Source organism: Gobio gobio (genome assembly GCF_949357685.1).
Source record: "Gobio gobio genome assembly, chromosome: 21".
In the NCBI taxonomy this organism is placed as follows: domain Eukaryota; kingdom Metazoa; phylum Chordata; class Actinopteri; order Cypriniformes; family Gobionidae; genus Gobio; species Gobio gobio.
Window position 1 is genome coordinate 36,895,478 of NC_137117.1, and position 22,194 is coordinate 36,917,671.

A 22,194-nucleotide genomic window follows, 5' to 3' on the forward strand; every position below is an offset into this window, starting at 1 on the left:
GCTCTGATGGTCCTCGTCTTAAGTTGCAGAGCTGAAGACCTGATACCATCCGACCACGAGGAGATACTTCCAGTCATGTCATCACCGTTATGCCTTCTGTCTAAAAATGAGAACCTCTCCGTGTCTTTCTGTGGTTCTGGCTTTCTAGCAACTTACCAACTCGGTGCTGCGCAGAGTCTTTTGGATAATGCGGCCTGGATCCTGCAAGGAGCACCGAGAGTCTACGGCGCGTCCGCTGGTTCTCTCGTGGCTGCAGCAGTTGTCTGTGGGTCGGATCTAGGTAATCTGAGATCTTTATATTCATATTCACCTTCATATATTGACTGTAGGACTAATGTTGTACTTATAAAGGTTGTAGGTTTAACCCCATCCAAAAAAGACCAGGTTGGTCCAGGGTGCAGTGTGCTGTAAGTCACTAAGAAGTCAGAAGTCATGAAATCCACCTTTTCTTCTCACAGGACGTGTGCGAGACCAGCTTTTGGAATTTGCAAGATTTACCAAACAACATCCACTCGGTCTTCTCAATCCCACAGTGGATATTTTCAGGTGGCTGGAGGTCACACTGCAGCGCTGCCTGCCTGATAATGCCCACACTCTGGCCACCGGCCGTCTGCATGTGTCCATGACTCGCATGTCCGATGGAAAAAATGTTCTTGTGTCGGAATTTCCTTCCAAGGAGGACCTTATAAAAGTAAGCATGCCAATTGTTTAAAAATGTAAAATGTATACAAATATATTTAGTTTACAGTAGCGTCGTTTTACAGTCCAATTACAGCTGTAAAATGTAACAACTGTATATATGATTTGTACTAATTTTTAGGAAAAAAATCCACCCCTAAGGCGAGGCACAAGCAGATATGAAAATGAGACTGTGCAAATACATATAAATTCACCACCAGCTCTCCAAACCACAAACTGTCATGAGAGTGATAGGATGTAGACGAGTCAAAGGGGCTTTTCCCCCTGCCTTTTTACTTACTTACTTAAACTTTATTGTCCCCAAAGGGGAAATTCTTTTCCACAGCACTGCACTTTTTTAACCCACACAACATAACCAACATAATACAAAATACATACAAAAAAAAAGTCAAGGTAACACTCAGCGATGTCTGTTGTTAAGGTATGTGATGACTGAGGGAATCTTCTTTTCCTTAACTCACAGACTGCTACGGTTCTACCTTTAAGTATAGGAAACATTTATATGCATCACAAGCATATGTACTGTTAATAGCCTTAAACGAAATTTCACAGGAAAAAAATTAATTGTCTATGGTCATGAACCACAACCTACATAAACCACTGCCGCCCCGAGTTCACAGTGTTCGACAATAATTCTCAGAAATTGCTTACTGCGCCTTTAAATCTTAAATGAAATAACATAGAATAACTTTTTTGACCATGGTTAAGTTTGTATCATTAAAATATGTCAGGTTCAGATGACAGCTTCAATTTACTTAAAGGGTTAGTTCACCCAAAAATGAAAATTCTGTCATCATTTACTCACCCTTGTTTCAAACCTGTATGAGTTTCTTTGTTCTGCTGAACACAAAAGAAGATATTTTGTAGAATGTTTGTAACAAAGCAGATAGAGCAACCATTGACTGCCATAGTATTTTTTCCCTACTATGGTAGTCAATGGTTGCTCTATCTGCTTGGTTACACACATACTTCAAAATATCTTCTTTTGTGTTCAGCAGAACAAAGAAACTCATACAGGTTTGAAACAACGTGAGGGAGAGTAAATTACAGAATTTTCATTTTTGGGTGAACTACCCCTTTAAAACTGTGCAGAACCTTTTTCTTTAAGTGGTCTCTTTCCGTCCTCTATAAGGCTCTCTTGTGTAGCTGCTTTGTTCCTGTATACTCCGGCGTGATCCCACCACAGTATAAAGGCGAGGTGAGTAGAGGTGTTTGTACTGCAAGTCAACATGCTTAAGAACTACAGAAATACACTAAAGCTAACGAGCTAAAAGTATAACACCTCTACTTTATACTCTACTTTCCCAGCACTATATGGATGGAGGTTTCACAAACATCCAGCCCTTAGAGGATTCCTTTCCCACCCTCACCATCTCCCCGTTTGCTGGACACATGGACATATGTCCCTCTGATACCTCCACCATCCTCTGTGACGCCATCATCCAGCAGCTCTCCTTCCAGTGCTCCTTCACCAACTTCCTCAGGCTGGTAGATGCGATGTTCCCTCGAGACTGGAGGGTGAGTTCTGTAATTATAGCCACGGTTCCACCGCAGGAACTTTTCCCAGGAACTAGGGACGTTGGGGTGGTACTCGGTGTGTTTCCACTGCAGGGACCAGGGTCTAAATTGAGTTTTGAGTAAAAAATTCCCTGCTCTCAAGGAAGTACTTTTTCAAAGTTCAGGAACTTTCGGAGGTGGGACTCGGGCACTGAACATGCTGACTTTACGTAGCATTTTATTTCAACCACCATTGTTAAAAGTCTGTTGCGGTGTGGTGTTTTCTATTCGAATCAACAACGGAGTAAAAAAAAAATGACAGATGGATCGACGACAAGGTTCAGGCTTTATTAAGCTTATATGTGGAGGACGAAATCCAGCGGGAACTGGAAAGTCGTGCGCAGTCCTACGTCACCGGACTAATTTGCCTAAACTTTACGGTACTTTAGACCACGATGGAAACGCAGACAGAAACTGGTCTGGGGGGAAAAGTTCCTGCGACAAATTGTTCCAGGTAATTTCGGTGGAAATACGGCTTATGTCCCAACACCGGTTTAGGCAGCGGCTATTTGCACTAAGGAACAAAACAGCAATAGATACTTTTTATACTAAATGAAAAAAAAAAAATGTGTAGATAGTTTTTAGATGCTATTTACTGTATATTCGGTGCAAATAGTGGATGATACCATTTGCACCTCAGTGTATTGTAGTACATTATAAAACAGTATGCAGTAATAATATATCTTGTGTATTTAAATATATATATATATATATATATAAACATAAATGGATGCTGCCTCCTACTTCCCTGTCCCTAAAGTCCTCCCCTATCCTTACCTGTTAATCACCTTATTCCCACTAATAACTGTTAAGCACTTTATTTTCACCATTTAACTAAATATTGCAATCTTTATTAATAGGCTTTCATTCTGTTGGCAACAGAATGTAGTAACATTTTTACAATTTTTTACCAATATTTTTATTGCTTGCACCAGTGGAGCTTTGCTGGCATCTAATGAGGAAAAAGTTGGCACTGCACCCAAACAAAATCTTAGCCTACTGAAAGCAATGTTTTTTGAGATATCAACCTCAAATTTGGAACACAACTTTAGATTTATGGATTTGATTTTCTAGCAGTTTTAGAGTTTAACATCTTTCAACATGTTTTATAAAATATATATTTTATATAAAATAATGTTCATAAATCATTTTCATAAACTTAAACCTCTATAACCTTTTTTTGGTTTCATTTTATAACTTTTTTTGACTTCTTTAAAGCCCTCTTGGGGACAAATGTGGGCAAAATAATAATAATTATTATTATTATTATTTTTTAAATACTTTCCTTAATCTAAGCGGTACAAGACTTGGCTACTTTTCCTAAGTTTGCCACATGAACACATTAAAAAAAATGACTCGATTCTACAATGTTAAGTGCTTGAAAAAAAAAAAAAACCTCCATAATCCCGCCTTCGTGGACAAAAATGGGCACCCATAGGAATGAATGGGAAAAATATTTTTTTTATTTGTCCAATAAAAATGAATAAATCCAACACAATGCAGATCATACATACACACACATGAAGGAGTGAGCCTATAACACATTCTCAATGTGGCAAACATTCACACACACACACACACACACACACACACACACACACACACACACACACACACACACACACACACACACACACACACACACACACACACACACACACACACACACACACACACACACACGTTTGGTTTTTATCTTTTATGGGGACTTTCCATAGGCGTAATGGTTTTTATACCGTACATACCGTATATTCTATCCCCCTACACTGCCCCTGCCCCTAAACCTAACCCTCACAGGAGACATTCTGCAATTTTACATTTTCAAAAAACATCACTTAGTCTGATTTATAAGATGTTTTCCTCATGGGGACCTAAAAATGTCCCCACAAGGATGAGGATTTCGGATATTGCTATCTTTGTGGGGACATTTTGTCCCCATAACGTGATGATTACCAGTCCACACACACACACACACACACACACACACACACACACACACACACACACACACACACACACACACACACACACACACACACACACACACACACACACACACACACACACACACACACACACACACACACACACACACACACACACACACACAAGCCATTGAATGAGCAAATAAAATATTTATTTGTCAAATAAAAAACAGTCACTCACACATACACACACAAAGGAATTAAATGAGCCAATAACTGGGCAATAAAAAAAAGGTTGTTAAAACATTGGTTTACAGAGTTCAGCCCATATGCAGCCATTGAGTTCTATTGCCATCTAGTGGCTATTGATATTGTAGCTTTAAAAAAGAATTAATACCATCATAGGTCACCAGATGTCACCAAAGTCACCACATTTTTAGGTTTTGGCTCTCTGGGCTTGCTGATATGTTTATTTTTTATTTTTTACTGAAGTTAAAGAAATATTAAATATAACATAAAATAAGCATATTTTCCATAAAAAATATGGTACTTTTAGAGGTAAATAAATTCATTAATACCCCAAAAATCACCAAAAAGTCATAAATTGATAGAATTTATTTTACCGATTTATTAAAAAATAAATAAATTGGGGATCACACCCGAGATCTTCGTGCCCAAATTTGTCCATGAAGGCAGGATTAGGGTGGCTTGGGGGTTAAAATGAGACCAAACTTAAGTCTGTGCTCCCAATATAAATTTTTCATGACCTATGGGTAACTTTTTTTAACTGATGCACAAGGGTTAAATAGTGTCTCCGAGCCGATATGTGGAGAAGAATGAGTTCGGTAAAAGGCAGATTTACCGTGCCTTAACTTAGAAAAGGTGTGCCTTACTCTCCACACCACTGATTCTGTTATCAAACAGGTTTCTTTAGTTAGGCCCCGATCAGATAGAACGTGATTTTCAGGTTTGAAAACGCAAGGCACACCACACTGCCTTTTTTTACTGACTGTTTTTAATTTAGAAAATAGCAGTGCACTGTGGTTTTTTTTGTTGCTAGGCAACCACCAAATCAGCTGTCCTGTCAGTCTAATCAAGGATTATAGCGCAACACCAACTTGCCTCCAGGCCTGTTGCTTTTTGTTAACATTGCGTTAGTAGCGGTTCGTGAAGTCCATTGAACAAAAAAAAAAGCGACTTCAGACACTCAGAGCGCTCCTATAAAAGCACGAGGCGCAGCAGGCGGCTAAAACGCAAGGCGCCCGGGGCGCATAAACAACAAGCAAAACGTTCACTGCCAATAAAAACAATTAAAAAAAGGCGCCTCTCACTGCAACAAAAATTTGTTCTGTCTGATCGGGGCCTTATTCTGTCTGGCTTAATCATAGGATGGGGTTTGGAGTTAGTGTTATTGGCCTCTGCCAACAAGCACTAGGTGTAAATGGCCACTCCGTACTTTTATAGTGCATTTTTTTCTTTTCGTAGTAAACAACCCTGATCACTCTCCACTTGGATGGAAACGAGCAGCATGAACATTATGTAACTTTTATGGTCTGTTAAGTAAATAAGTAAATGGTAATATGGGTTTCACAAGACACAATGGTGAATAAATGACGACGTCATTTTTATCAGCCATTCCTTTAACTTAATTTATTGTCAATTGTCAGATTTTGAAGAAGGCTTTCTACAGTGGATACCAAGATACCGTGTACTTTCTGCAGCAGAGCAGTGAGTTTTTTATATTATTTATGGGAAGTTCATGTTGAAGTATATGTGAAGTGTATACTTACTTTTTTACATTTGGTAAGACAGTGATACATCCAATGTCAATTTATACACAGCTTTTAAAACATAAACCTTATCTTTTGACGAAAGACTAATCGGACATATATTGGAAGCTTTGTGAATTCAATATTAGACACAACAATCTTAAAAACCTGAATCAACTGTCATTCATAATTGTCTCCCACACCTCGACAGACGCTTTGCCGCTGTACCCTGAACGGAGAAAGGAGTCTGATGCATCTGACGATTCGCTCAGCTCAGATCACTGGATGCTAACACCGACTGATGGTGTTGAGGAAGAGGAATCACAGCAGAACTCCCAGGAACAACCTGAAGAGAAGACCACCAATGGGGTTTGTTCATCCGTGAGTCCAACCCATCAAGAGTGGACAGTACATAAGAACTCACCAATAAAGGTTCAGGAAGGTACTGTAGTGTCCTGTTTGCATGTCTGATTATTGAGGATTCGATACAGAAGAGAAACATTCTCATTTTCTCTGTTTTAGTGCTGCTGTGTAATATCATGGGGCAGCTGGAGATTCTGAGTAATCCGGGAGTCTCTTTATCTCAACGGACGCTCTCATACCTGCTCTTGCTGTTCACACTGCCAATCTGGAGTGTCACAACCTTATGGGAAAGGTGCTGAACTATAGTTTATTTGAAAAAAAATTTTGTGAAAATATTCAGCCAAAACAGTTTTGGAGGGCTGAATCATTGACCTAAACTGTGATGCTTAAAGTCGGCATGAAGCGTAAGTTGTGATAGTCTTTTCTTCCCTGTTGTGACGTATATCTGAGTGAAATGGCTTCTTGAACAAGAACAAATGTAGGGCGGGACTTGCTTTTGTCCATTTGATTGGATGGTTGTAGATTTGCTATTGGTGGATCTCATGTGAGTGACAGGTTGCCCCGCCCTCACACCATTAAAGAAGAGATGTCGCAAGAGGAAGGGGAAGTCATTTTGATTATGAGGGCATAAAGGGACATTATAAGATGGGATCGAAACTTTTGGGGTGAAAAGCTTTTTGCGAGAGAACACAAGTGAGAGAACGCAAAGGCATTGAAATATATATATTATTGTCCCATCTCATTTTTTTTTTCTCATCACCTTTAGGAGCTCCATATAGATGTGTGAACAAAACTTCACTAAATATTATTTGTAGTGTGCACACCATCCAATAATCTCAAAAAGTTTAGTGCTTTGTTACTTTTGATACATACAGTACTCCTAAGGGACATTGGGGAGGAAAAAAAAAAGGTAATGTCTTTCCGTTCTCTTGCAAATGTTTCCAGTTCCCTAGAGAAACAGAGAAGTTTTTCCAGAGAAAGTTTTTCAGGGGGAACGCAAAGCATTTTGCGAGCAAACGCAACATGTCTCGGGAGAACACAAAACATTTAGCTCGCAGGAAACGCAAAACATTTTGCAAGCAAACGTAACGTTTAACGTGGGAACGCAAAACATTTTGTGAGCGGACGCAACATTTTGCAAGCAAATGCAACATTTCTCAGGGGAACGCAAAATTTTTGCTCGTGGGGCACATAAAACAATTCTCGGAGGGAACGCACAACATTTGCAACATTTCTCGGGGGAAAGAAAAACATTTCGCGAGCAAACGCATCATTTCTCAGAGGAACGCAAAACATTTCACTCCCGGGGAACACAAAACATTTCGCCCGCTGGGAACGCAAAACATTTCGCCTGCAGGGAACGCAAAACATTTCGCGAGCAAACACAACATTTCTCAGGAAAACAAAACATTTTGCAAGCAAATGCAACATTTCTCATGGGAACGCAAACATTTTGCTCGTGGGGAACGCAAAACAATTCTCGGAGGGAACGCACAACATTTGCAACATTTCTCGGGAAAACACAAAGTGAAGTTTTATTAACTAATTTTGGGAGGAGCACGTCCAGATAATATAACCTAATCAAACCCAAGTGGAGCATGTCCAGATAATTAAAACCTAATTAAACACGAGTGGAGCATACTAAACTAATCAATTCAATCAACAACAGGAGGGTTTATATACAGCTGACTCACCTTCCTTTCATTGACAGTTTCTTAGCATCCCTCCACCACCCCATCTCCTCACTTTGATTTAATAAAAACTTATTAGACGTCAACACAATCTATAATGCAATACAGTCTAGTTCTAGACTAATTCCTATCACGGTTCGGGCAAAATTCCGAGCCCGGAGCCCTCCCCCGGACAGCACGCCAAATACGCATAATCTTTACTCCATTTCATTTGATGTAAGTGTGAACTCGTGAAACATTTTGCGAGCAAACGCAACATTTCTCGGAGGAACGCAAAACATTTCACTCCCGGGGAACACAAAACATTTCGCCCGCGGGGAACGCAAAACATTTCGTGAGCAAACACAACATTTCTCAGGAAAAGACAAAACATTTCGTGAGCAAACACAACATTTCTCAGGAAAAGACAAAACATTTTGTGAGCGGACGCAACATTTTGCAAGTAAATGCAACATTTTTTAGGGGAACGCAAAAATTTTGCTCGTGGGGAACGTAAAACAATTCTCGGAGGGAACGCACAACATTTGCAACATTTCTCGGGGGAAAGAAAAACATTTTGTGAACAAACACAACATTTCTCAGGAAAACACAAAACATTTTGCGAGCAAACACAACATTTCTCAGAGGAACGCAAAACATTTCGCCCGCGGGGAACGCAAAACATTTCACAAGCGAACGCAACATTTCTCAGGAAAACACAAAACATTTTGCAAGCAAACACAACATTTCTCGGAGGAACGCAAAACATTTCACTCCAGGGGAGCACAAAACAATTTGCCCACGGGGAACGCAAAGCATTTTGTGAGCAAACGCAACATTTCGCGGAGGAACACTAAACATTTCTCAGAACACAAAACATTTCGTCCGCGCGAACACAACATTTCTCAGGAACACAAAACATTTCACGAGCAAACACAACATTTCTTAGGAGAACACAAAACATTTCGCCTGCGCGAACAAACATTTTTTCAGGAAAACAAAAAAACATTTCACGAGCGAACGCAACATTTCTTAGGAGAAAACAAAACATTTTGCCCGTGCGAACGCAAAACATTTGCAAGAGAATGCAATCATTGACAAATAATTTTTCATCCCATCTCATTTTTTCGCCCCTTGTCCCATGTCCCTTAAGGGGCTCTGTAGATTTGTAACAAAGTCTCAGCTTTTAAATGTCAATTTTATTTAAAAATGCAAGCGATTTTGCTTAATTAAATTATTAATTAAATATGAAATAACATTAGTTAAATATAATTTTTAAAGAGGTTATGAACTGGCTTCTTTTTTTTTTTTTAAACTGTTGTCTGAAGTCAACTTATGACGTTTATGTGGTTTTTACATTCAAAAACATCATAATGAATAAGTAATAGGCTATTTTCTGCCTTGGTTTTGAGGCTCTCTGAGAAACACTAGGATTTGATGGGCGTGCCGAACTGAAGACTTGGAAGTAAACGCCCACGGCTAGGATTGCATATTTGCATATTTAATGAGCTTCAGCTACCGTCTGTCCCAGGAATCGTCTGGGGGAAATGCTCAGAGAACTCGCAAAATATCAAACAAACACTAAATCACACACACACACTCGCGGGGACACAGACACACACACACACACACACACACACACACACACACACACACACACACACACACACACACACACACACACACACTCAGGCGGACACACACTCACTCGCGCGGACACACACTCACTCGCGCGGACACACACATAACGTTACAACAAGTCTCTCGTGTGACTGGATAGACACGTAGGCCTACACATAATCAATATACAATCGTACACATATCAAACGATCTGTAACAATGGAATATAGGGCTGCAGCTATCGATTCTTTTTGTAATCGATTAATCTAGCACTTAATCTATCGATTAATCGATTAATCGGATACATTTTTTCCCGTGTTTTTAAACAACCAAAACAAATAATTCATAACGAAAATTAAGAGGAAAAGCACTGACATCAAAGTAAATATCTTTTATGTAGATTTCTACACCTGCAGCATTTACCAGTAGGCCACTAACAAATAATATATCATATGTGGTGAGCCTATTTGCTATGGTAACCTAGCAACCTGTGTGTGTGTGTGTGTGTGTGTGTGTGTGAGGCTTCATTGCAGTTTGGTACAGCAGAAATACATTAATTTTCAATAGAACGCTGCATTTGGCTTGCATCACTTGCATAGCGGTGCATTTTAGGTGAAGCATCCGTTCGAAACGCATGCTGAAATTATTGTTGCGTGGCCTCATAAAAGTTTAAGCATAAGTGATGCATTGCCACGATTGGTCTGACTGGCGCGCGAGAGAGAGAGAGAGAGAGAGAGAGAGAGAAGAGAGAGAGAGAGAGAGAGAGAGAGAGAGAGAGAGAGAGAGAGAGAGAGAGAGAGAGAGAGAGAGAGAGAAACTCTCTTGACAAACTTTATGAGGATGAAAGTGAAAGCGATCTGGCTTCGGGGCTTGCGCGCGCGCGCGCGCGTGTGTGTGTGTGTGTGGCAGCTATAAGAACGGTAATCAACTTACATAAACTGTGTAAAACATGCAGTTACTATAGTGATTCTGGGCATCTAGAATCTAAACTAAATTCAAAATGTATCACGCGCTATGGTGTGCTTCCTGAACACTGAACAGCGGTCTGTGTGAATCAGATCCTGCGCGTATAGTGCGCGTCATAGGAATTTAACGAGGCTTCGAGGCAGAATTTTTGCCTCGAGGAATTTTTGTAATGAGTTAATCGAGTAACTCGATGAATCGTTTCAGCCCTAATGGAATACTATCACGTATAAAAAAACATGTTTTACACACATAAGTGTGTTGCACCATTCCAGTCGGGTCCAATATAGATGGAACAGCATTGTGTTTCAATCTCAATATGTTTGCTAATCCCCATGTGAGCTGGAACTTCATTAAAAATAAAGTTCAACCACATATTCCTAATATTAGGATCCGAAGGAAGCTTTTGCAGCGACTGTGTTCTTCCACAACCAGAAATAGCGCAATATCGTGATATCCTCGGCATGTTTTTTGCTGCTGGCTAGCGTAATCCGACCAGCTCCATGAGTCGGTGGGCGGGGCTACTGAATTACACGTGCTTATTATTCTGTAGTGGCGGTGTTTCGTTGCACGATGACGTAAGGATGAAGCACAAGATTTTCTGGGTCTGGTGTCTATAAAAGCTTTTCTTTGACTTAGGCTGCGTTCACACTGCAGGCTGAAACGACCCAATTCCGATTTTTTTGCCCTTATGCGACCTGTATCTGATCTTTTCATGACAGTCTGAACGACACAGATCCGATCTTTTCAAATGCGACCCAGGCCACCTGGGTATGTGGTCCAAATCCGATACATATCCGATCTTTTGAAATGCGTCTTCAGTCTGAACTGCCAGGTCACATGTATCCGACCCGCACGTCGTTGATACGCGACAAACGTCATCATTGTACGTTGAAGTAGGTGGGAAATTAAAAAAAATAAACAACTATGGCGGACGATGCTGAGACCAGTCAGTGGAAGGGAAGCAAGATTTCTTTTTTTTTAATTTTCTTCTTAACATGAGAAGGTTGTAATGGTGCTGGCTCCGTTGTGAAAATAACTTTAATAAAGCTAAACGGACTCCAATGCTGACACCCATATTTGGCTACTTCCGTAAACAACAAGTGACGTCGTTGACCGTTGAGTACTCTTCTGCGCATGCGGGTCACTTCTGGGTCATTTCACGTTCACACAGGAGATCACAAAAGGTCGCATTTAATTGGAAATGTGAACGGCCTTGCAAAAAAATCGCATTTTTTCAAAAAATCGGAATTGAGCATTAAGCCCTGCAGTGTGAACGCAGCCTAACAAGAAAGTTTTCAGCTCTGAAACTTACAGGATATTCTTATATTTACCATGACCTCTTATATATCAAAAGCTCAAGGGAAAGTTGATTTCTCAATTCATCACCCCTTTAATTAACATGTTGTCATTATAATATAATTTTAATTATAACATAATAAAAATTTTATATCAAGCTTATATAAACATACATAAATAAAACACTGCAATTTAAATGCAACTGTTTTTGAGTGTTGATTATTAAAATCACATTTTCAGTGCATAAAATGAATTTCGGTGCATCAGTAATTTCCATTAAATGCATAAAAGCAACTTCACGAGTTCACACTTACATCAAATTAAATGGAGTAAAAGATTATGCGTATTTGGCGTGCTGTCCGGGGGAGGGCTCCGGGCTCGGAATTTTGGCCCGAACCCAGAGTGTCCCCCCCATGATAAAGATAGTCTAGAACTAGACTGTATTTTATTATGGATTGTGTTGACGTCTAATGAGTTTAATAAATCAAAGTGAGGAGATGGGGTGGTGGAGGGATGCTAAAAATAAAAACGGTCAACGAAAGAAGGTGAATATGCTGTATATATATACACACACCTCTTATCGTTGATTAAATCTATTGGCTTGATGTGCTCCACATGTGTTTAATTAGGTTTAATTATCTTAGGGTGCTCCACTTGGGTTTGATTAGGTTACATTATCTGGCATGCTCCATTGTTTAGATAGGTTTAATTATCTGGACGTGCTCCTCCCGAAATTAGTTACTAAAACTTCACATAATTTAACCTAAAATTGCAATGATTTTAAAAGGCAATATTTTGAGGCTGCTCATAAACACACTGGATATGTTGCTTCACAGGTCTCAGAAATGGATAACTAAAGCTACGACTGTGGCATACTGGCTCTGGCATGGCGTCAAGCTATTTATGATCTTTATACTCAAGATTTTTTTGTCCACTATGCGGAAAGGCCTTGGAGACATGTAAGTAAACAACATTTTCTGCTGTTAGTTTTTAATAATGCCACTGAGGAAGTATCTTCTGTCTTTTGCAAAGGATGCTGAGCCTGATCAGTTTCACACCTGCACAAGTTCACGAGGAGCACCGCAGGCCCAGAGAGTTTGCTGAGAGACACATGGCCTCCTCTAATCTGAATGGGCACGTCTCTTCTCTCGCACTTCCGCCGCCGAGTCCCTCTGTGGCACAGACCCTGCCAAACATCTACACACTCCTGTTTTCACTAGAGACAGAGAACAAGTGGAGAAGACGCAAGATAGAGGTGCAACACACGTTACAACAACACGTGGGTGATGTGAAAAGGAATTAAAAGCATGCAAGGCTGGTTAATGCTACTCAACACAGAGTGAAGTTGATGCATCCTTCTGTGCTGTTTCATTGTTTTAAAGCTAAATACATATATTAACATGGGACTAGTTTTTGGACAATGCTCTAGATTTGTTGTCTTTTTCTTAAAAGATTCTATAGAAATGTGTGGTAACACATTACAATAAGGTTCCATTAGTTAACTACCATTAGTAAAACTTTATTTTACAGTGGCCTTGTTACACGTTACATGTAGTTACTATAATAATTCCTATAAACTGTGCAACTAACCCTAAACCAAACCCTAATACTAACACTATAGTAAATACATGATGTTAATTATTATTAGGCATACTACTTAAATGTATTATTACATTGTGATACAGACACCTTAAAATAAAGTGTAACCAAAACATTTATTAATCTTAATGTTAATACATTAGGAATGCATTTTGTTCATGCAAGGTGTAGCGTGCTACCGATTAAGTTATTGCCCATTTTTATGCTGGTGAAACTCCTAAAAAAAATGTTTAGAAGATACATGAGAGATAAATATAGCATTTTACAAAATGTATTTTAGCATTGTCTAAGTTAACATACTTATAAGTACTAAATAGTTGTTTTTTTTTTACATTCACATACCAATTTTTATAATATTACTATATTTCATTCCCATGTTATTTTATTGATAGCGCAAGTTTTTAACAGTAAAGCTTTGTGGCAAAAATAAAAATGTGTTAATCTCAGATATGCTGTCAATTTTTCCAGACAACATATTAACATTTGCTTTAGTTTGAAAATATAATAACCAATAGCTTAATTTTGCTGTCCGTTTAATATCACACTTAATATGTTTTCTCACACAGTAAACAGGGTTTTAAACATGATAATATACAGGTGCCTGCCTGGGCATCAAAAGGGTTGAACACCCATGTCCTGAGAAATTATAGTTTTTATTGTTTATTATTTAATCTAGATTATTTGTGTTGAAGAAGAGTTTGACCAGTTATTGAGGTTTACTTACAGTGTCCTATACAGTTGAGGTTAGAATTTTTAGCCCCCTTGGTAAATATGATTAAAGATGGCTGTAAAAATAAATCTGCAGTGATTATCCTTTTGATCTTTCATTAAAAAAACAAACAAACAAAACAAACACAAAAATATAACCTTTCATTGGAGTAAAAGAATTGAAAGTGGGGGGGAAATCTCTTTATGAAATTAAATGTTATTCTCCAAAACACATTGGACCCAATTATTGGCACCCCTAGAATGTTGTATACCTCTGAGGCATATTTCCATTCATTTTTACATTTTTTAGCACTCCAGGGTGACTAGGAGCATGAAATTATCCAGCCAAATAAGAGGAAACACAAAGGCCAAATTCCCTTAAACAATTATTACAATGAGTAAAACCAAAGAATATAGTTCTGATGTGCAGCAAAAGATTGTTGAGCTTCACAAAATAGAAAGTGGCTGTAAGAAAATATATCTAAGGCCTTGAAAATCTCCATTTCCAACATCAGGACAATAATTAAGAAGCTCCAATCAACTAAAGATGTTCTGAATCTGCCTGGAAGAAGACGTGAGTCTATATCGTCCTAATGCACGGCGAGGAGGAGAGTTTGAGTGGCCAAAGACTCTACAAGGATCACAGATGGAGAATTGCAGAGATTAGTTGAGTTTTGGGGTTAGAAAGACAAAAAAATGATCAAACTACACCTACATCACCACATGTTGTTCGGGAGGGTTTCAAGAAAAATCCTCCTCGCTCATCCAGAAACAAACTCCAGCATATTCAGTTGTCAGACACGGCTGGAAAATCAAAAGGGACCTGGTTCTGTGGTCATGATGAAACTAAAAAAAGAGCTTTTTAGCAGCAAACACACCAGATGGGTTTGGTGCAAACAGGGATAAAAGTACCCCATGCCCACAGTTATAAATCCCCCTAGATCTTTAATGTTGTGGGCCTATTTTTTTGCTGGAGGTCCTGAACATCTTGTTCAGATACATGGCTTCATGGATTCTAGCAAATACCAACAGATAAAATTCTAAACCTGACGGCCAAGAAATCGTATAATGCCGTGGTTGGATCTTCCATCAGGACAACGATTCAAAACAAACATCAAAATCAACACACAAATGTGTCACTGAGCACAAAATGAAGCTTCTGCCTAGCCGTCCCAGTTCCCTGACCTGAACCCTGTAGAGAATGAGTGGGAAGAGAAGAAGCACCAACATGGATCTGGGAATCTGAAGGATCTGGAGAGATTCTGTATGGAGGAATGGTCTCTGATCTCTTGTCAGGTGTTCTCCAAACTCATCAGGCATTATAGAAGAAGACTCGGAGCTGTTATCTTGGGTTAAAAAAGTATTTCATAAATAGGTGCTAATAATTATGTCCAACGTGTTTTGAAGAAAAACATTTATTTCATAATGTGATTTCCCCCCACTTTCAATTCTTTTACTCCAATGAAAGGTTAGATTTATGTGATTTTTTTTTTAATGAAAGATCAAAAAGATAAACAATGCAGATTTATTTTAATTTTATTACAGCCATCTTTGATCATATTTACCAAGGGGGCTAATAATCCCGACCTTGTTTTAATGCTTAAGAGTTGAGTTTGCTGTTAAAGCAGATTTTCTCATAGTGAAATCAGTTCAGAGAATGTAGGGCACCTGTGCTAGGCCCCAGCCGACTAATAATTAGGTGGTTAGATCACAGGACCCTGGTTACATAAAGACCAAGCTCCATGAATCATTTGAGATTGATTAACAATGGTGCTCAATGAAGAATGTGTATATACAGGACGCACTGAAATGTCAAGGATGGCTAATACAGTACACCACTGCTTCCATTCACTTCCAGAAACAAATACTGCCATTATTTCATGGCAACCATTTATAAAGACATTATCTCTTTAAAAGAGACCGAATATGATTTACTAAATGATTTTGGCACAATGGCACAAAAGAGAGCATATCGAAGCTTGGTTTCAATCATGTGTTCATCGTCTACCACTATCAGAACATCTGCCGGTCCTTTAACAGACACCACCTCCTCAGTTAAAAAGCTTGACGAATTACCTTTTAAAAAACGGCATACTATCAAAAGAGATGCTCAACCTGGTCTAGCCAAATAAAATCACATGACAGTTGATCCATATCTTACATTTTATACCCAAGCGTAATGTTCTTCAGCGTAAATATCAGTTCTGAAAAGAGGTTACACAGCACGAGGCCCCAATAAACTATTAAAATGTTCTTGTGGTTTAACCTAAAATGTCACATTACTATTCAAAAGTTTGGGCTCGGTAAGACTATACAGTGTTTTTGAAAGAAAGCTGCATTTATTTAAATTACTCCAGTCTTCAGTATCAAATGATCCTTCAGAAATCATTCTAATACGATAAGATTTAGCACCCACCCAAGAAACATTTCTTATTCACAGCTTCAACATCAGATTCAATCCTTGTCCTTTATACAACGGTACCAAAACTGCTCATTGTATAAAGCCTATAGTGTAAACACACGACTACATTTGGCTTGTTCACAAAAGCATTCACACATATATCACAGTTTTCAGTTTTTTTCCCCAGAGATTACCCTATTGCACTGTTTGTCGCTTTTGACTTCACAGTAGTAAGCCGTCAGTCTTGATCACAGGTATTCTGACCTTCCAAATCTTCAGGCACCTACCAGGAAATGAAAAACATGAGAAATGACCAAACTGCACACTTACTGTACAATAAACTGAAACCATCTACAAGAAACAGGAAACACAATGAGGAAATAACTACAACTTAATGACTAGCTTTGTTGCAAGAGTGTGATATCTTATATGAACACCCTGGGATTTCAGAGCTCAAAACTTCCTCCCCAGTGGGAAAAAAAGAAGCATTTATTTCAATACAAGGTTTCCGCAGGTCTTTAAAAAGTCTTAATTTGACCTTCCATAATTTAAGGCCTAAAGGGATCCTGTGTGTATGACGTTATATTTAAAAAGTCCTGGCTCTTCCAAGCTTTATAATGGCAGCGACTTGTTGGGTCATTTTTGAACTTTTACGGAAAGTGCATCTATCCACCATATAACTGCTCCACACAGCTCTGGGGGGTTAATAAAGGCCTTCTGTAGCGAAGTGGCAATAGTGTAAGAAAAATATCCATATTAAAACTTTATAGACTAAAATAACTAGCTTCCGGCGGTCAGTGGTACGCAAGTCGACTTGCGCTAAAAAGAGTAACCCATGACACGATATATATGGCGCAGGATGTCGGAGTATCGCAAGCATTAACACCTCTCGTGGATAGGGCTGGGCAACAAACTCAAGCCCCTCTTCTCTTATATCGAAATCCTCTGCCATTTCTCTTTAAAAATTCTTGTTTTAGACTCTAATGTAGCGTTCACAACGGACGCGAATGACACAAATAAATCGCGCTATTCGCGCGATGTTGGACACTTGAACATTTTGAGTTTACTCGCTTTATTCGCGATATAATTTTTTTATTTTTAGGCTATTTAACTTTGTTACTGTTGTAGCCTACTAGCACTGACTTTAATGTTTGACTGAATTGTTTGCTTTATTTCATGTATAGCTTCTTATACCTTTTACTTATACTTTTGTATTATTGATCATACATCAACTTAAAAAAAGAGACTGGGTTGTGTTTCATATGCACACTTGTCTGAACCAGATATTAATATACAGATTTTCTCCTCATTGTTGTCACTACTAGAGCAAGCTCCTGATTGGTTAACGCGGCGCGAATATCTGCCAAAGTTCAGATTTTTCGATTCGGGCGATTCGAATCGAGCCGCAGAATGTCTATTCGCGTCTTTGCATTGACTTAACATGTAAATCACGTGCGCGAATCGCGTCATTCGTGTCCGGTGTGAAGGCACCATAATTCATGATTTTGTTTTGCTATATACTCTGAGCTTCTGGGCTAATTTAAATTTTTTTCATTAACCCTTTAAAAACATCTTAAATTGGATCAGAAAGTCTTAAATGCAATATTATGGCATTAAATTAGGGCCCTATGATTTCTGCAATGCAGAAAATGTGGACAGAATTGCAGAATCCATTCATAAAAATGGAATTTACTGTATAATGCAGATCGTCATAGAATTTGTAAAATTTTAGATGAATGAATCAAAAGTAGGTCAGTACATTTAAAGGGATAGTTCACCCAAAAATTCACCCGAATGTCATTGCAAACCTGTAAGACTTTTGTTCATCACATAAAAGCAATCGAGTCTCTTCAGAAAATTTGGAATAAACTGCTCGATTCGTATGGATTCGTTTTGTGGTAGTGGTAGTTGCTTAGACTGTCAATGGAGGGACAGAAATCTTTCCCATTTCATTAAACATATCTTCATCTGTGTTCTGAAGACCAGTGAAAGTCAGTAAAATGTAATCTAAATAAACTATCAAACAAAAAAACTAATCAGATTTCATAGGGCCCTAAATTTAATAGCAAAATTAAATTACATGCGCTGCAAAAAAGAGATGTTCTTCCCCAGGATTTCTGTTATCCAGTATGAATTCAAAACATCATTCGATCAAGATCATGCAAAATGAAGAAATAAGGTCTTGTTTTCTGATAAATTTAACAAAATTAGGTGAGTTTATGCTCAAAACAATAAATATCTGTCATTGGGTAAGAAAATTACTTACATTTGAATTAAGTTTATTTTTATGAACCCATTGGCAGATATTTGTCCTTGTTTTAAATCATAAAATTTCTAATCTCAAACTTTAAGCTATTTTTTGTCAAATTAATTGAAAAGTAATGGAGATCTGTTGGAAATTGTATCTTGAAATTTTGAAGTGTCACAAATACAACTCATTGTGTGCTTAGACATTTACATTGAGAGTTACTGACGTGTTATGTTCCCTTCAATTTTCTTTAATTGGTCTTAAAAGTGTCTTAGATTTACCTTCATAAAACCTGCAGAAACCCTGTATAACTTCTGTCACAACTATACATGCATCAACACAAATGCATGACCACATTTACACATCCAAACATCCATTGAGTGACCAGAAACTTGGTCCAGTCACAGTGCTATGCCGAACCTTCCTGGTGGTGTGGTCCACTCAACTGTGGTCCACTATTTTACAGCAAAAATTACACACATTTGCTTTTGATCTTTGGTGCCTGATCTGTTTTTACCTGTGTTTGGGCCGCACACATTTGTGAGAAGGAATCCTGGAGGTATTGATAACCAAACCCCATGATTCGACCGACCGTCTGGCTGCACAGTCCAGCCACTTTGGCAGTGAAGTCCATTGTGAAGGCGAGTCTGACCAGCTCAGGGGAGGCGTCTGTGGTCTGGGGGAGAGGACTGGGGATCTGGGCTACGTAGCGATCTGCCAACTGCTGGAAGGAGCTGTACGTCAGTTTCTGGAGGAAGTCTTGGACACTCTTGTTCATGCTGATCTAGAAAGAGAATTACACAGAAATCTAGCAACCTTACTGTTTCCATATATGTAAAGGATTACATATTCACCATCTCAAACATATTCTCAAAACTATCATTTCAACATCTTCAATATCAATATTTTGATCTCTGACAGCTTCTTCACCAGATCCACCATCAGTGACAGTGACAGTAATATTTGACTGCGTTCAGTTCTTTCTCTGCATTAAAACATTGAGAAATTTCATGTTTTGCTGATGATTCTTCTATTCTTTTGTTTTCTGCCTGCGGTAACTATGAGTGAAACATCACTAGGCCTGTCACAATTGGTCGATACAATCGACTGCGTCGACGCTGATAATTAGTCAACGTCAATATTTTTAGTCGACTGGGTAAGTTGGGTACAATATGAAGTTGTATTAGTACCGGTACTTTAAAAATGACAGCACTCTAATAAGAGCATTATTTCTTAATTTGCGCCGATGTGTGACAGCAGGAGTGAGGACGTGTGTGTGAGCTCTGCTTCCACCGTTCACTAAACAATGGAAGCAGAACAGTCAAATATACGAGCAGCTCAGGAAAAAGAACGCAACAGAAAAGTGCGGCGCGGTCGGGACGCGTACGCGTGCGCTGTCGGACTCTGACATGCCTTTCACTCAAACAGATTGCGACGCCAGTTTCACGGATTATTGGGTTTGAATGGTCAAAAATATGTAAAAATGCACGTCCTGGCAAGTATTCGGGTAAACGCAGTCGGATGTCTTTAGTGAACGTATACAGAGTTGAATGAGAAATCGGGTGTTACAATGACTTTGGTCCGTGCAGCTCTTAAAGGGCCAGACCTAATATTCTGTGTGAAGCAGGGCAGGAACATGCCGGCCAAGTGAGTTTTGAGTAAGTTCTGTCATATTATTCAATTACTTTTACAGTTTTTATCGATTCAGTATCGGTATTGAGGTATTTTAGTCTGGTATCGTATCAAAGTTTTTGATATTGAATTTTGGTGTCGTGACAACACTATTCTATATAAAAAGTATTTGCTTTTTTTGTTATGTTGGTTTACAAATTTGTACCGTTTTACATTTTTACTCTTTTAGTTTGACATTTTGTCAAGGGCTTGTTTACATTTATACTTTTTTATAGTACACTACTGAAGGCCAACGTTGCAAGTTAAATTAAATGTTTTAAGTAAAATTGTTGAAAATTATTGTGATAAATTAGTCGATAGATTAATCGATAAATTAGTCGATAGATTAATCGATATAAAAAAAGTCGTTAGTGGCAGCCCTAAACGTCACTTCATCATTGTGTGTCAGACATTGCCGCCTTCTGGAGGAAAAAATGATATTTAGTAGTGAGGAAATTTCACAAATGGTGCACAGGTGGCAACCTATCACAGTACCACGCTTGAGTTCACTGAGCTCCTGAGAGCGACACATTCTTTCACAAATGTTTGTAGAAGCGTCTGCATGCCCAGTGCTTGATTTATACACCTGTGGCCATGGAAGTGATTGGAAAACCTGAATTCAATGATTTGGGCACATTTCAAGGTAGGAAGGCATCAAGGCCCTGTCCCAAATGGCACACTTCATGTGCACTTTCGGTCTCGTGGACTTACAATGGCCGCTGCGTGCGCATGTCCGTTAAGTCCACGAGACCGCAGTGTGTCCCATTTGTCATTTTAGGTCTCAGAAGGGTGCTCGCGAGTGCCCCCTCGATGAGCACTAGTGCAGGTTACGCAGCGGACTTCTTCCCGGCATTCAAAGCGGCATTACGTCGTGAAAGTGCGGACTCAGAGGAAGACAATGATGGTTTAGGGTGCCATTTGGGACAGGGCCCAAGGCACGTCCAATTCTAATGTTAGCTTCACTTCCTGTCTCCTGAGATGCCTTCATCTGATCGATTTTTGAAGGCAGCATAAATCCATAAGCTGCGTCCGAAAACCTAGGCAGTGACTCGTTGCCTTGCTGCCTTATCAGACAATGACTTGTAAGTCAGCGTTTGTGCATGAAGGCACCTCACGAAATTAATTTCGGAGAGACTTCTGAGGCAGTGTAACAGTTTAATGATCTACAGCAAAATAGAGAGAGCTTTGGTTAAACAAATATTTAACTACTGCATTAGTAATTTCTCGCTAGAAATGACATCAGAAGTGGAAAATGTTGGTAAAAAAACTTACATTTACACACAAACTGACCAGCAAACGCTTTCGGACGGCATCTTTTGTTTCCAGCTTGTTTCCAGCTCAACGCACAGGATTGTGGGATATCAAAGGCAACGAAGGATACAAATATGCTGCCTTCAAAACTCGATCAGATGAAGGGATCTCAGGAGACAGGAAGTGAAGCTAACATTAGATTTGGATGTGCCTTGGTGCCTTCCTGCCTTGAAATGTGTCCTCCGAAGGCAGCATTTTCCAGGTTTCGGACGCAGCCATAGTATCCATCGCTGCCTTTGATATCCCACAATCCTGTGCTTTCCATTCAGTGACAGTTGAGCTGGGAAAAAAGCGTCCGAAAGTTGCATTTGCTGGTCAGTTTGTGTGTAAATGTACGTTTTTGACCAACATTTTCCACTTCTGACATCATTTCTAGCGAGAAATTACAACT

The 22,194-nt window shown here is 39.1% G+C and overlaps 2 protein-coding genes across 2 annotated transcripts in view; one reads left to right on the plus strand and one right to left on the minus strand.

The window, feature by feature from the left end:
- pnpla1 (patatin-like phospholipase domain containing 1) lies at positions 1 to 14,572 on the plus strand. Its single transcript, XM_079802305.1, has 9 exons — positions 1 to 280; positions 459 to 691; positions 1,832 to 1,897; positions 2,008 to 2,217; positions 5,849 to 5,909; positions 6,162 to 6,392; positions 6,473 to 6,605; positions 12,702 to 12,824; positions 12,898 to 14,572. Exons 1-9 carry the CDS (start codon positions 7 to 9, stop codon positions 13,166 to 13,168), a joined length of 1,602 nt encoding a protein of 533 aa, XP_079658431.1. The 5' UTR covers positions 1 to 6; the 3' UTR covers positions 13,169 to 14,572.
- LOC307117452 (uncharacterized protein) overlaps positions 5,809 to 22,194 on the minus strand; it is a 25,810-nt gene continuing 9,424 nt past the window's right edge. Inside the window, exons 5-7 of the mRNA XM_079802306.1 lie at positions 19,339 to 19,605; positions 16,768 to 16,856; positions 5,809 to 6,296 (exon numbers count right to left, since the gene is read on the minus strand). Of these exons, the coding sequence (XP_079658432.1) occupies positions 16,812 to 16,856; positions 19,339 to 19,605 (312 nt within the window). The 3' untranslated portion in view covers positions 5,809 to 6,296; positions 16,768 to 16,811. The remainder of the gene's footprint in view (positions 6,297 to 16,767; positions 16,857 to 19,338; positions 19,606 to 22,194) is intronic.

What these genes read in the sequence shown, in the direction of transcription:
- pnpla1 (XM_079802305.1), top strand. Translation starts at nt 7, where the DNA reads ATGGTCCTCGTCTTAAGTTGCAGAGCTGAAGACCTGATACCATCCGAC. An exon ending in CACCACAGTATAAAGGCGAG is followed by an intron (nt 1,898 to 2,007) that starts GTGAGTAGAGGT and finishes CTACTTTCCCAG; the next exon opens with CACTATATGGATGGAGGTTT. An exon ending in ACCAATAAAGGTTCAGGAAG is followed by an intron (nt 6,393 to 6,472) that starts GTACTGTAGTGT and finishes TCTCTGTTTTAG; the next exon opens with TGCTGCTGTGTAATATCATG.